Source organism: Oryzias melastigma, linkage group LG17 (assembly GCF_002922805.2).
Source record: "Oryzias melastigma strain HK-1 linkage group LG17, ASM292280v2, whole genome shotgun sequence".
Classification (NCBI taxonomy): Eukaryota; Metazoa; Chordata; class Actinopteri; order Beloniformes; family Adrianichthyidae; genus Oryzias; species Oryzias melastigma.
This window is the reverse complement of record NC_050528.1, coordinates 1,371,988-1,385,213: the sequence shown is the minus strand read 5'-3', so window position 1 is coordinate 1,385,213 and position 13,226 is coordinate 1,371,988. Positions and strand designations below refer to the sequence as shown.

Below are 13,226 nucleotides of genomic sequence, written 5' to 3'. Positions count from 1 at the left end.
TGGTTTGATTGTTTCCTCTCAAATATTTATCCAATTAAAAGAAATTATGACAACAACAAAAAAACAAATATTCTAAAAAGTTTTATTTGCAACATATGTTTAAACACGTCATAAACTTTTTCCCAGTTATATAAATAAATATTCGTCTATGTTCTTCCCATTCAAGGTAAATCTAAATGAAATGGAGTCCTAGATTAAAAGGTTTGTTGCAAATTAGCCATACATGGCGTGAAGAGTTTATGGCAAACACTTATATTTTTGGTAGTAGACACTTGTCCTCCAATGAAGATCTGCAGAACAGACTGGAACTCGCTGATTCATTTTCTCGATCCCAAAGTACAGACAGTGTACTCTGTGCTCAGCACCTCCGCCAAGTTTTTCAGGTGGTCTGCCTCATCCTCTCCACTCACCAAGATGTCATCTAAGTAGACAACCACCAAAGGGATACCTTTCTAAAGGTTTTCCATTCCTCCTGAGTATGGCGGGTGCAGATACTACTCCAAATGGTAGCCTGTTGTATGTGAAAAGTCGTATTTTTGGACTCCTCATCCAGCAGTATTTGTTGGTAAGCATGACTCAGTTTAGAGAACGGTTTTCCTTGTGAAAGTGCAGTTTTTACAGATCCTCCAGTTTTGGTATGGGGTACCTCTCCAAGGAAGCCACCATTTTTACAGTTATCTTTCTCCACACAGTCTTACAGTCATGTCGGCTTAAGAAAGGGCACCACAAAGTCTGCCCATTCACCATTTGACTGGTGAGACAATGGTTTTCCTTAACACACCGTCTATCTTTTAATCTACTTCTGCTCAAAACGGGGAGGGGCATCTGATTTTACCCGGACGTTACTTTGGTGCCTGTCAGCTTCTAACATCTAGCAACCTTCTATGTTCAAATGTAGAGAATCTACATATTTTTAGCATTTCAAGCATATATTGGAGAAGTATGTAAATTATTATAATTATTTCCAGTAGGGGAGCATTATGTTAATTATCCTATGATTACTAGCTAGCCTGGCAGAACGCCTGTCCAAAGAGGAATGTTTTAAGGCTAGTTTTGAAGGTAGAAACTGTGCTGGCCTCTCTGACATGAGCTGGGAGCTTATTCCATAGAACAGGGGCTTGATGGCTGAAGGTTCTACCTCCAACTGTACTTTTAGAAATTCTAGGAACTACAAGCAGTCCTGCATTCTGTGAGCGAAGTGTTCTGACTGGTTGGTAAGGAACTATGAGATCTCTAATATAGGATGGGGCCACACCATTCAGAGCCTTATAGGTTAATTGGAAGATTTTGAACTTGATGATCAAAGACCCAAAATTGCTAAAATATTCAAAATTATCCCAAAAAAACATCAGCTCCTCGCCTGGCATGAGCCACACCATAGGCAGGGGCAGGAATGGAAGCGGCCTCTGTTCCGCGCTGCGTCGCAGCACTTCCACGTCCAGTGTGACTCAGGTGGGGTCCAGATGACCCCACTTTTACTGTAAACATGCAAACATTTCCATAAATAAAAAGTAAAAATAAAACAAAGTAAAATATTTAAGTATAAGTTCTAATATGGGGAAAATGAAAGGGAACAGAAATAAGAAAGCATGTTTATCTGTGGCTTAAACATTTTTTTAACACATTTCGAGGGGGAAAAAAATGTCCTCTATATATACATATATAGAGGGAGCTACCAGAGGACTTAAAAAACAAATCAAAAACAAAAATAATGCTCACAATGTGCTGAGTTTCACCAGTTGTTGTAGTTCTCCTATTGGCCACTAGATGTCCTCAGATATCCAACTGCTCTCTACTTTCTACATTCTATTCCATTTTTTTAATTCTATGTCATCATCACTTAAATATTTCCCTTTTACTTTTAAAATTTTTAAATATCATTTTTTTTCATTAAATTTTTAATGTATCCAGTTTTCCTGTCACCAAGGGGCGTGGTCACTTCACGTTTGCAAAAGGACACGTGCTGGAAATGAGGTTTACTCGGCTCTGTGCTGTTTCTCCTCAGATGATTTTAGGAGCCGAAGTGGAAACAGGAGTTCACTTGATTTATGTTGTGAGCTCACAGCGACAAGAGTAAACGGGAAACACAAACTGAAAGGTGAGTTGTTTTAAAGTCGTCTTACTTCAGATTAAAATTTTAGCTTAAAGTCATATAAGGTGTGATTTCATTTAAAATGCTTCATATTTCATCAAACTGTCTTAAGCTTTTATGTTAATCAAACTAATAATAATTTGTAGTTTCCTGGATGTTAAAGTTCAAATGTTTTCAAACTTTTTTCCTTGTTTCAAACAGAAAATAATTTAGTCTGTAATGCACAGAACTCTTTGTTCTGTGTTCAGATCAGCATTTTCTTATTGTTCCTTAAGTCTGTGCTGATATTTCAGCTCTCACTGCTTCACTGCAGACAAAAACCCAAATTTTAGTTTATTTTACATGAAATTTAGTTTCTTTTATCCGTTGTATTTTCTCTGACTTTAGACACATAAAGTTAAAGAGTTTCTGTAGGGCATTCTCAGTGTGATATGTAATGATGTCTCAAAATAAACTTGTTTTTCTCATAATTCAGAAAACAATTTCTGAACGGATACAAACACTCTGATGATGGAATGTGCAGTCATTTTTTCCAGTTACCTGCTATATTCACGTCTCTGTTTAGATCTTCATGGTGACCGTTTGATCTGAGGGTCCGGGGTCATTGGGGGGCAGTGATGGGTCGGAAGCTGGACCTGACGGGACTGACGGACGGGGAGGCGGCTCATGTGCTGCAGGTGGTGCAGAGAGACATGAGGCTCCGTAAGAAGGAGGAGGAGCGTCTCAGGTCAGCTCTGGACCTTCGAGGGTCTGATTTCCTAAAGGGGTGAATCAGTAAAATCCTGGGAAAAACTGATGGAAGAGGCAGAAAAACATGGAGCTCGTCATTTAGCACCAGAATCAAGTCTGTTAACAGTTCATGTCAACAAGAAGAATACGAGTGTTTTAGGTAGACTGCTCAAAAACTGCAATGGGTTCTTCTTCCATCATGTGATGGATCAGCTGATTATCATTGTTGGAGAAACAACCACAGACAGCATGAAAGCTGAAAGAGCATCTTAGGATTTTTGAGACATTCAGTGAGTAACTCTTGAAAATCTTTCTCCAGCGTTTTTCTTTCACACCTCTATTCCAGGCGGACACAAATCACAATGATTCATCTCTCCTCCACGATCAATTTTCAAACAGTATTTCTGTAAATTAAAAGGACCTCCCTCCATATGTACGTGGCTACCACATCGGAGTCCCTGATTGGTTCAAGTTTGACCTGGTTTCACTGTAGATGTGTGTTCAATGACTGCGTGAGTCTGAAAACAGTCATAGAAACGTGCGTAGTGATTCGTGAACCCGAGAGTTTTAAACGCGGAAGCCCAAAGCTCCCATATACACTAGAGGTCGTGCCAAAATATCAATATTACGATATACACGTCCAGCGATTGGCTCTCACCAAGTATTGATCTTTGATTTTCCTCTAAAGAGGAACCAAAACATTATATTCATTATCCTTTGGTGAGACGTTCCTTTGGAGGTAGATAGGGGGAGCGCGTTGCCAGGTTGGATGTCATAAGCACCAATGTGTCTGGCAGCTACTTGAATTATTTCATTTTTGTTCTGTTCTTTATAACAGTTTTGCACTAAGTAGTGACACTGCTGTTCATGTTTACTGTTGCTAACACTGAATCATTTTACTGATAATTCCAATTCAGTTGGTGTCAAAGACAGAATTACTGATTTCAGCAATGTTTCACTGAAGTGTTTATTATTTGTTGCACAAAATAAGAAGTTGTTTATTATGATTGTGTTGAAGTAAAAAATATATGGGGCAATATTTGTCCTAAAAATGTGTTCTTCTATATATTACGAGTTATTAGAGATTTTTTTTTCCACTTATCCCCGTACTGTAATATCATCGAGATTGTGATCCATGTATCACATTGTATTCTGAGGTACCAGTGATTTCCAGCCCTATTATACACACATTTACTTTTTAATGTAAGTGGTCATTGAACATGTGTTGCTGAGGGCGGAGTTAACGTAGCTTTAGGGCTACAACAAATACACGCCTCCTTTTTTTTGCCCAAAGTAGAATCTATCCCATAATTTTTTGTGTTGAAAAAGAAACTGTCAGTTTATGTTTTGTTTAAAGATGGGATACTAGATAAATACAAGCAGGAAATTAATTAGAATACACAAATATAACCCATAAACCGAGATGGGTTAGGGAGGGGGGAAAATTGGTACTTTCAGGGTATTTAAGTTGTATTTATACTGTACTTTTTGTACGTAATGGGTACTTACAGGGTATTTACATGATACTTTTGTATACCTACAGTTTACTTACATTGTACTGTGTATTTATGTGGTACTATTTGGTTCATACTTAAGTGGTACCTCCTTGGTATTTATGCTGTACAAACTGGGCTTCTGCATAGTATCTACTGGGTGTTTACATGCTGTGTCTTTTCTAGTACTTACCATATGAAAGAACGAGGTAAGTACAAAAAAGTACCTTGAATTTACGTCTTTCCTCATTTTTTCATTGTATTTACTAAGATAGCAGGTGAGCAGAAACTACCTTTGAAGTACTGAGAAAAAAATATTTTCTACTTAATTAGCAAGTTTGTGTTTTTCATGGCACTCAACATATGTGAGAAGATGGTACCTTTGGGTATATTAATGAGAGCAGAGTAAGTACACAGAAAGTATCATTTATTGTATGTGAGAGTCACATGTTAAGCTTTAGGGAGTTTTGGGGTATTTACCATTTAAATGAGACGGTAGTTACAGAGACGACCTCTGACCTTTTGCATAAACTTGTTAAGTAAGCAGAAAATAAATATTTGGGCTTCTTTTATAGTACTGCAAAAGTAGTTTCTGCTTACCTGCTAACTTGTTACATCTAGTAAATACCATCAATCATACAATAAGTGAAGATGTAAATTCTAGGTACTTTATTTGTATTTACATGTGGTAAGTACTACTAAAGACACACTAACACAACGTGTAAATACCCAGTAGGTACTACGCAAGTATGAACCAAATAGTACCACCTGAATACACAACAAGTACAATGTAAGTACTGAGTAGGAGGAAGCAGCATCATTTGTTTTTGCTGTAGCTGAAGTAGCAAACAGCAGACACATTTGTTTGTTTGTTCTGTTTATCGTAGCATTTTAGCAGCTAAAGTCAACAAAAACTACTCTGAAAGAGTGTGTGAGGGTACAGGAGAACTGTGTACTTGTCTGACTGGACTGAGTCACGTTTTGCAGATTTCCTGAAGTATTTCTGAAGTATTCTGAGAGCGGCTCACGGGAAGCCGGGCTCCTTCCTGCTGCACGCCGACGAGCTTCCTCTGAACACGGAGGAACGCGGCTCACAGATGAAATAACATACAAGTCATTCCTTTAAGGGGGGGTCAGTGAGACCGCTGGTGCAGTTCAAGTCTGAAAACTGGTCATGAAGAAGTCAACTCCCCAGAGAGATTCATTACTGCTGCTGAAACCACATCAGGGATCACACAAACCAAGACTTACAAAACGGAATTTAATCACAAAGAGGATTAAACTTCAACTCCGTCACTGAGATCCCAAAGAAACCATTTACAGTTTTACTGTCACTGCAGTCTTTCTACCGGTACATTCACACCGAACGCGGCAGGCGGATCAAAGTCTCGTCTGCCGCCTCTCTTTTGACGCCTGTCAGATTTCCTGCTCAACGCCTTGATGCTCCTGCCGCGGACCAACCGCCACAGATGTTCTGGAATCCATTAGGTGGATGATGTTGAGCGAGCAGCTTGAGTTTTTATGTTTTGGAGAGATCTGCAGCCAAAGATCTGTTTCCACCAGATCATTCAGATCTCTCTGGTTCTGCGTGATTCACTCTTGAACCTGAGGGTCATTTCAAACGTTACTTCCGTCTGTCTGCGGTCCAGTTTGAGCTTTAACCCAACAGGGGGAAATAAAAATCAAACTGGAGGATCTTTTTATAATTGTCTTGATGAAAATAAGAAAAACATCATAAGCTCATGAAGCCAGAGCGATCCCTGCAGAAACTGGGAGAGTTTCTGTGAGCCTAGCGGGCTCCGCGGGTTGAGAAAGTGGATGGAAGTCCATGAGGAAATCCTCGCATCTTGAATGTTTATTTCTACTCTTTGATCTAGTCACTGAAATCGTCACGTGACAAACGCTGGGTCCCTGATTGGTAGATGGGCCACGTCAAGCTCGCCACCAAAATCTCGCCGCAGCAGATCGCATCTTTGAATTGACTTAACATTGAAACTTGAGGCCTCCGCCATGCCGGCCGCGGTTGGTGTGAATGCACTAGTAGAAATAAAGGAATTCTTCATTGTTCGTGCTAGTTGACAAAAAACAAACAAAAAAAAATCAAAGTACAATAGTATTAACTTTTCTCTTAGGCCTCGAACAATGGAAGAAAATATTCTTATGCAATCTGTCCCTACAAAACCAGCACACAACAGCAGAATTCTGTCCAATCCATATTTTCCTGGATTTCAGAAGAAGGCAGTCAGAGAAGAAAAGACAGTTTTGAAGCTCCACATGTTCAGACAGACGCTTGCATCAGTTTATGGAGAGAAGCTGTAGAATCCACTGGATCGAGGTGTCAAACTCAATCGAACAAGGAGTCAAAATCCAAAACACACTTTAAGTCGTAGGCTGAAAGGGATAAACATTTATTAAACACTCTAAAACTACATTTTTAAAACTTTAAAAGCGTAACTTTTTAACATAAATATGAATAAAAACAGGCGTCGTGGTAACAGTTGAAAGTTACAGAATGTTAAAGAGGGATGGAGAGAAGATGTGGTGCAGCGAGACACAAGAGCTTCATTTAAATGTCTCGTTTTGATGTTTGTTACTTTTGTTTTTTATTTCTCCTTCTGAAAAAGGTACGTAGATCCCAGATATTAACTTTGATAAAAAAATAAATAAAAACAATTTTTGTTTTTATTTATTTTACATCAATCACTTTATATTTAGAAGTCCATTCATAAACCTGCGTTGAACACAAATAGCAAACACAAGTTATAACAACGAAATGTCATAAAACACAACAGACTAAAGGCAACAATAATCAAAAGACAAATGCAAAATGACCATTTTCACCTGCAGACTGTCTGCATTCACCTGTAAGGACAATTAGGGCTTTAAGACTCACTCCAATGAAAATGGTCTTAATGTTTTTATCTTCTTGCTGCATTTTTCTTGTAGTAGAGTACCTATAGAAAATGATTTATGATTAAAAACTGCATTTCTGAGTATTTCTTCATTCAACTCGCGCTGGATCAGAAAACTGGATGCTAGAAAACGCTCAGACTGATGATGCAGCTACTGAAATGGGCGGGGCCAAAGCCCCCTCTCCCCCTGTGCTCACCCTGTCCGTTCACGATTAGCTGTGCGAGACATGATGAGCGTTCAACATCGCGCTCGTCGAGCTGGCTTCAAACGGTACGACTGGATTCATCCAATATTGATCGTCATTATTTTTGTAGAGCTAATGCTAGCTTGAGGCTATGAGCACACAAACGGAGCTCTCAGTGACAGGGAGGGGGCGGGGTTTCTCTGTGTAAACAGAATTGTATTTCTAATGAGCTGCTGCTCATAAAAATGTTTTTAAAAAAAGATAAAAGCTTTTTTTACTTAGGCTAAAAACGTCATAATCAAAATTAAAAGATCACTGGGTACAATTTTATGATTGAAAAAATTAAGTTTGATTTATCTTTCATGGACTCACAATTGTTTAGTTTGAATAGTTTATAACCCCTGGTAAAAATGTGCTTAATGTCAGATGATCATGTGAGTTCTAGTTACATAACCGTATCTGTCACTCTGATCCATTTATTTTTAAGCCACTTTTATTCTGTCCTTGTGTTCCGTGCAGCAGCAGCTGTTGCTGAAACACACCAGCATCTTTTCCCACATCAGTAACACTCCTTCTTCATCCCTCCTCATCCTCCCGGACTCCTCCCCCCCACAGTGAACTGAAGCAGGAGCTGGACGAGGAGGGCACCCGCTGCCTGCTGCTGTCCAAGCAGACGAGCTTCAACCGCCGCTGCTGCATCCGCTGCTGCTCGCCGTTCTCCTTCCTGCTCAACCCCAAGCGCCAGTGCAGCAGCTGCAGGTTCAACGTCTGCAAGGCCTGCCGGGTCTACCACAAGCGGGACAAAGTCTGGCTCTGCTCCGCATGCCAGAAGAGCCGGTAGGATCGGAGTTTGTGTCTGTCATGTAGAAGAAGCTGAAGGTTTGAAGAAGACGTGGGTCTGAGGTTTAGGAGATGTTGACGAGAAGTGAAATGTTCTCTGTAGATTTTCTCTCAATTCTGTCTCTCCAACTATCAAGAAAGTGTCCTCTTCTGGTGAGGAAGATGAGAGCTTCACAAATAACCTGCTGACATTTAGGAGAGTTTTCCTGAAACAAGGAAACAGGAATCATTCCAAGGAACTTTAATCTGTTTGGAGTATCAGTGTAATTACAGTAAAACGACCTGAGTGATGACTAAATCCTTTTTAACTTGATGACCGGAAAAAAACATCTAATTATTTCCATTTCTTCAGGGCGTCAGTGGTTGTTCAGGGGAACTTAGTGTAGCAGATGAGAGACACATCCAAGTCATTATAATAATAAAGATTATTATTATCATTAAATACACTTTGAAGTTTCAACATGTCCAGCAGTGTCTTCATGGGGGAAAAGATGCAGAAAAAGTTGCAAAAAACCCAACAAAACAACACAGGAAGCAGAAAGCGAAGCATGGCGGAGGTCTCATCAACATTTGCTGCTGCATTCCTGCAAATGGAGTTGAAAATTGGGTCAGGATTAATGCTGTTCTCAATGCCAAGATGTAAAGGTAGATAATTACTAGAGCTGGTATCAGTTATAATTTCCAGAAACAATTCGATGCACAAGAGCTCAAATCGATTTGATTCAGATTTTTTCAGATTCTTTCGATTCTTCAATTCAACTTTAAGTTTACACATTTGTTTAGAAATAATAAAAAATCTGCTATGTAATTTAAATATATTCATATGAATCCAGTTCACATCATGTATCTGTGAAATAATGAAATTGTTAATATCATCCAGAGTTACATGGATTCTCTGAAGGAGAAGTTCGAACTAAAATGTTCAGATCATTAACATGTAAACATTGTTCTGCTTCTCCTGGAAGGAGTTTCAATTTGGCCACTAGGTGGCGATCGCGCTGTAGAAGTACAGTTTATTCCAGAAGAAGAAGAAAGTATGAGGGAAGAAAACGAAGTTTTAGACCACAAATAGTTACTTTAAAAATTATTTCCTTAAAAGAGTTTGGAAAATTAATGCCTGTAAGTAGATAAAGATGTTCATTTAGTCAGCGATGTATTTTTTTGGTCGACCGAGCGTTAGCATTAGCCGTTCTAAGGGAAATTCTATTGAACGTTAGCATCAAGCTAGCAGACTTTAGCTTTATATGCTAAATTGATTTATATCTTTTGTGAATCGATTATTAATCTGTGAATCTTAAATCAATTCAAATCGATTAATCAATTTTTTAACCCAGCCCTATTAATTACCCATCATGCAACACCATCAGAAGATAGATACAAAACCAAAATATCTATGCAACACTTTAGTTTTTGTTCCAATTCATCACAAGATGAACTCAAAGATTTGAAATATTTTCAAAAAACAAAATATTTATTTCTGTCCATTGATAGTGATCATTTCTGCTTTACTGAGATAATCCGTCCCACCTCACAGGTGAGCCATCAATTCAGCTCAGTTTTAGTTATATAGCTAAATATCACAAAACAATTGACTCATTGAGCTTCATAATTCTACATAAGCAGAAAGTCGGTCATAAAAAATGAACAATTGCTGATTGCTAAACTAAACACATTAAATTAAACAGTTTATCCCTGTCCTTAGACCCTCCTTCCTGGTAAGGAAAAACTTCTAAAAAACCTGATTCAGGAAAAAAGAAGAAACATTAAGCATTAAGGAGAGATTCAGTAGGACGGACAAGAGACTGTTAAAGAAGAATTAACTTATCTATCTCTACAACAACGTATTTGAATAGAGTTCAGCCAGATAGGACTGGGAGATGGGTGGGGGGGGGGTCTACAGCCAAGATGAGCCAGAGGCATGGTCCACGGCCAAAAAGAGGAGCACAGGCGATCCACCTGGAATCGGGGAGTTGGAGAGAGGGACAACACATGAACCACACTGCACCAAACAGAAGCAGTGAGAACTGAATAAAAAAAAAAAAATAGGGAAGAGTAGTACATAAGAATAGCAGACAGAACCCCAGAGGACCATACTTTCCTCAGCTTTAAACTTCTAGCAACTAAATGTTACTGAATTTGAATTCAAACATGTTCATATTAAGATGCATGTGGCATATAGCACCAAACTATGAAGTCTGTCTCTGGACTGGAGAAACCTCACATGAACGAGGAGAACAAGAACCCCGACGGGAAACGCTTTCAGCAAAAGAAACAGGAAGTTGAAATTGAAAAATTGACTGTAAGATAAAGGAATCTTGTTTTTAATGTACTGACTGTACTACTAGTACTACTGTACTTACTGTGACATAAAACATCTTTTAGTTTTATGAATAAATCTTAACGTGGACAGAAACAGTAGATTACGTGAAGTGAGTCGATGCTGATCTTGATCTGCAGCTTCATGAATGATTGAATCCAGATTATGAAACGATGTGACCACAGAGGGTATCTGATCAGTCCAAATCACAATAATCTGGTTTTATTAGTTTGTAAATCTCTAAAGTTTAATCTGTCTTCAGCTGTTCAGTCAGTTTCAGATTGACTTCATAGGTTTAGTGAAGTGAATAACAGTAAAACTCCAGATTTCACACTTTATTCCTCACATAAAACGGTTCGTCATCACTCGATGGACCGGATTAGTAAAACAGAAATGCAGAACCTGAAGGTTTGTACGGACAGACCGGCGTCTCCTGTGGCGTGGAGTCGGACTGGTTCTCCCAACGGATGGTAGCTCCCAAAACGGGATGGAGTTTACGCTCAGAACTCTGCAGAGAAATAAGAGAAATAAATGTTCTTTTTAGTATTTGGAGCCAAACATATCAGACTTTAAAGAACTGGTTTACATTGCTCTTCAGATTCAGGATTTTACAGACTCTCCCTCCATCCAGAACAGAATCGCTTGACTGTAAACGTCTTCTGGATTAGATTAGATTAGATTAGAAATTATTTATTTCAAGCGATCAAGAAAAAAATATGAATGTGCAACACAATCAATCATAAGAAGTTTATATCCATGAAGACGTGTGAAACACAGGATAACTAGAGATTAAGAGATCGGCTGAAAAGGAGTGGAAGAAACGAGTTTATATAATCCCGACCCGATCATAACATTATCTTTATATGATTTATCATTATCTGGTTCAGAACGTAAGATCAGATATTTATGTCTTTACAGCATCGATTCAGGTTATTAGGAATCCTCGAGTAACAATAAATCACATGACTGTAAGAAGATAAAACACTATTTCAGAGTTTGTCATTGCGTATGCAGATCTATTATCAAAAGTAAAAATCATTCATATAAATCAAGTGTCAAACGTCAACAAAAATATATTTGTTTGCAGATTATTTTACATTGGAAGAGTCATTCATGTATAGCAAGTATCATAAATATATGATGATTTTATTCTTTTTTTTTCAATAGAAAAAATGTTCAAAAAATCAGGAACACAAATTTAAAAATATGTACAGATCATTTTCAATAGAAAAGTTATTAACATGAATCAAATATCAATTATTAAAAAATATGTGGCGATTTATTTTCATTAGAAAGAGAAAAAAATGTATATATTTTAACATAAATCACACTTTAGTAGGATGGGATGGGATTATATAAGTTCGCTTCTCCTTTTCAAGCAATCAATAAACTCTACTTGACTTTAATTAATAATAACCAAATTTAAAGAACCAAATGTGACAAAAGTTTGTTTTTTTTCTATTTTCTAATCAACGCATTTCATTATTTCTTTATGAGTTTGAAATAATTGTGTTTTGTCATGTATTTTTCACAATCTGAAATAAACCAATCAATCAAACTTTAGGAACCCAAGTGAAGTGAGATGTTTGAACATTCCTTCTGGTCTGAACTGTGTTTACAGTGTCTGCAGACTGAGTTTCTCAGCTCCGTTCATTCTGACTGAAACCTTTAAAGTGAAGCCGTCTTCTCTTTCTCAGGCTGCTGAAGGCGCTGTCTCTGGAGTGGTTCTACTCAAACGTGAAGAAGCGCTTCAAGAGGTTCGGCAGCGCCAAAGTGCTGAAGACGCTCTACAGGAAGCACCTGGCGGAGCACAGCGCGCTGTCGGAGCTCACGGGTACGACACCTCTGACGGGGGGGGGGGGTTAGCTATTCCTGCAGGAGGGAAGATCCTGATCTGATCTGATCTATCCAGGCTGGAGCAGATTACTGACAGTTTTAACTTGAACATTTAGGTGTAAAAACCCCAAATCAGCTGATTGTTTTCACATTCTGATTGGCGTCTTTGCTTTTCCATCAAAACCTTTCAAAAACAGTCGTAGGTCCAAAGTCGCCTCTGGTTTCGTCTGTACTTCACTGCTGGCTGTCAGGAAACAGGTTTAGCTTTCCTCCATGATGAAAAACCTTCAGCTGGACCTCCAGGGAGTCCCAGCCCCCGGTGCTAATACTAATACACAGGCAGGATTAGGGTCTGCATTATGCAATCACTGAAAATATGGTTTTGTGCAGATTTGATCCTGCAGCTTCTGCTCCGACATGTTCATCCACTAAAGTGGATCAATGTCTGGAAGTCTGGAGTTCTCTTGTTTTAGCAGAACTCAAACTTTATTCATTCAACTCAAACGCAAAGGGCTTAACATAAAAGCAAATAAAATACATATTAAACACACAAAAAACACAACGTTTAAAAACAAATTCACACAAAGAAAACAGGACATGAACACAAAATGAACATCCGTCCCTCCCCAGAGGAGCTGTGACCTTTGACCTCAACTCAGCCCTCCCTGAATGTCGACTCACAAACACGGCAAGAAACTCAAACTTGACCTGTGCTGTCAACCGTCCTGAGTCTCGTCTGAGTCTAGTCTGAGTCTAGTCTGAGCCTAGTCTGAGTCTAGTCTGAGTCTAGTCTGAGTCTAGTCTGAGCCTAGTCTGAGTCTA

The 13,226-nt window shown here is 38.7% G+C and overlaps 1 protein-coding gene across 2 annotated transcripts in view; it reads left to right on the top strand.

The window, feature by feature from the left end:
- Nucleotides 1–1,864: 1,864 nt before the first annotated feature.
- si:ch211-106h4.9 (rab effector MyRIP) overlaps nt 1,865–13,226 on the top strand; it is a 25,349-nt gene continuing 13,987 nt past the window's right edge. The window contains exons 1-4 of one of the 2 annotated variants that reach the window (XM_024274181.2): nt 1,865–2,098; nt 2,658–2,819; nt 8,027–8,248; nt 12,266–12,402. In XM_024274181.2, coding sequence (XP_024129949.1) covers nt 2,710–2,819; nt 8,027–8,248; nt 12,266–12,402 — 469 coding nt within the window. In that variant the 5' untranslated portion in view covers nt 1,865–2,098; nt 2,658–2,709. The remainder of the gene's footprint in view (nt 2,099–2,657; nt 2,820–8,026; nt 8,249–12,265; nt 12,403–13,226) is intronic. The other variant, XM_024274182.2, reaches the window with a different exon arrangement.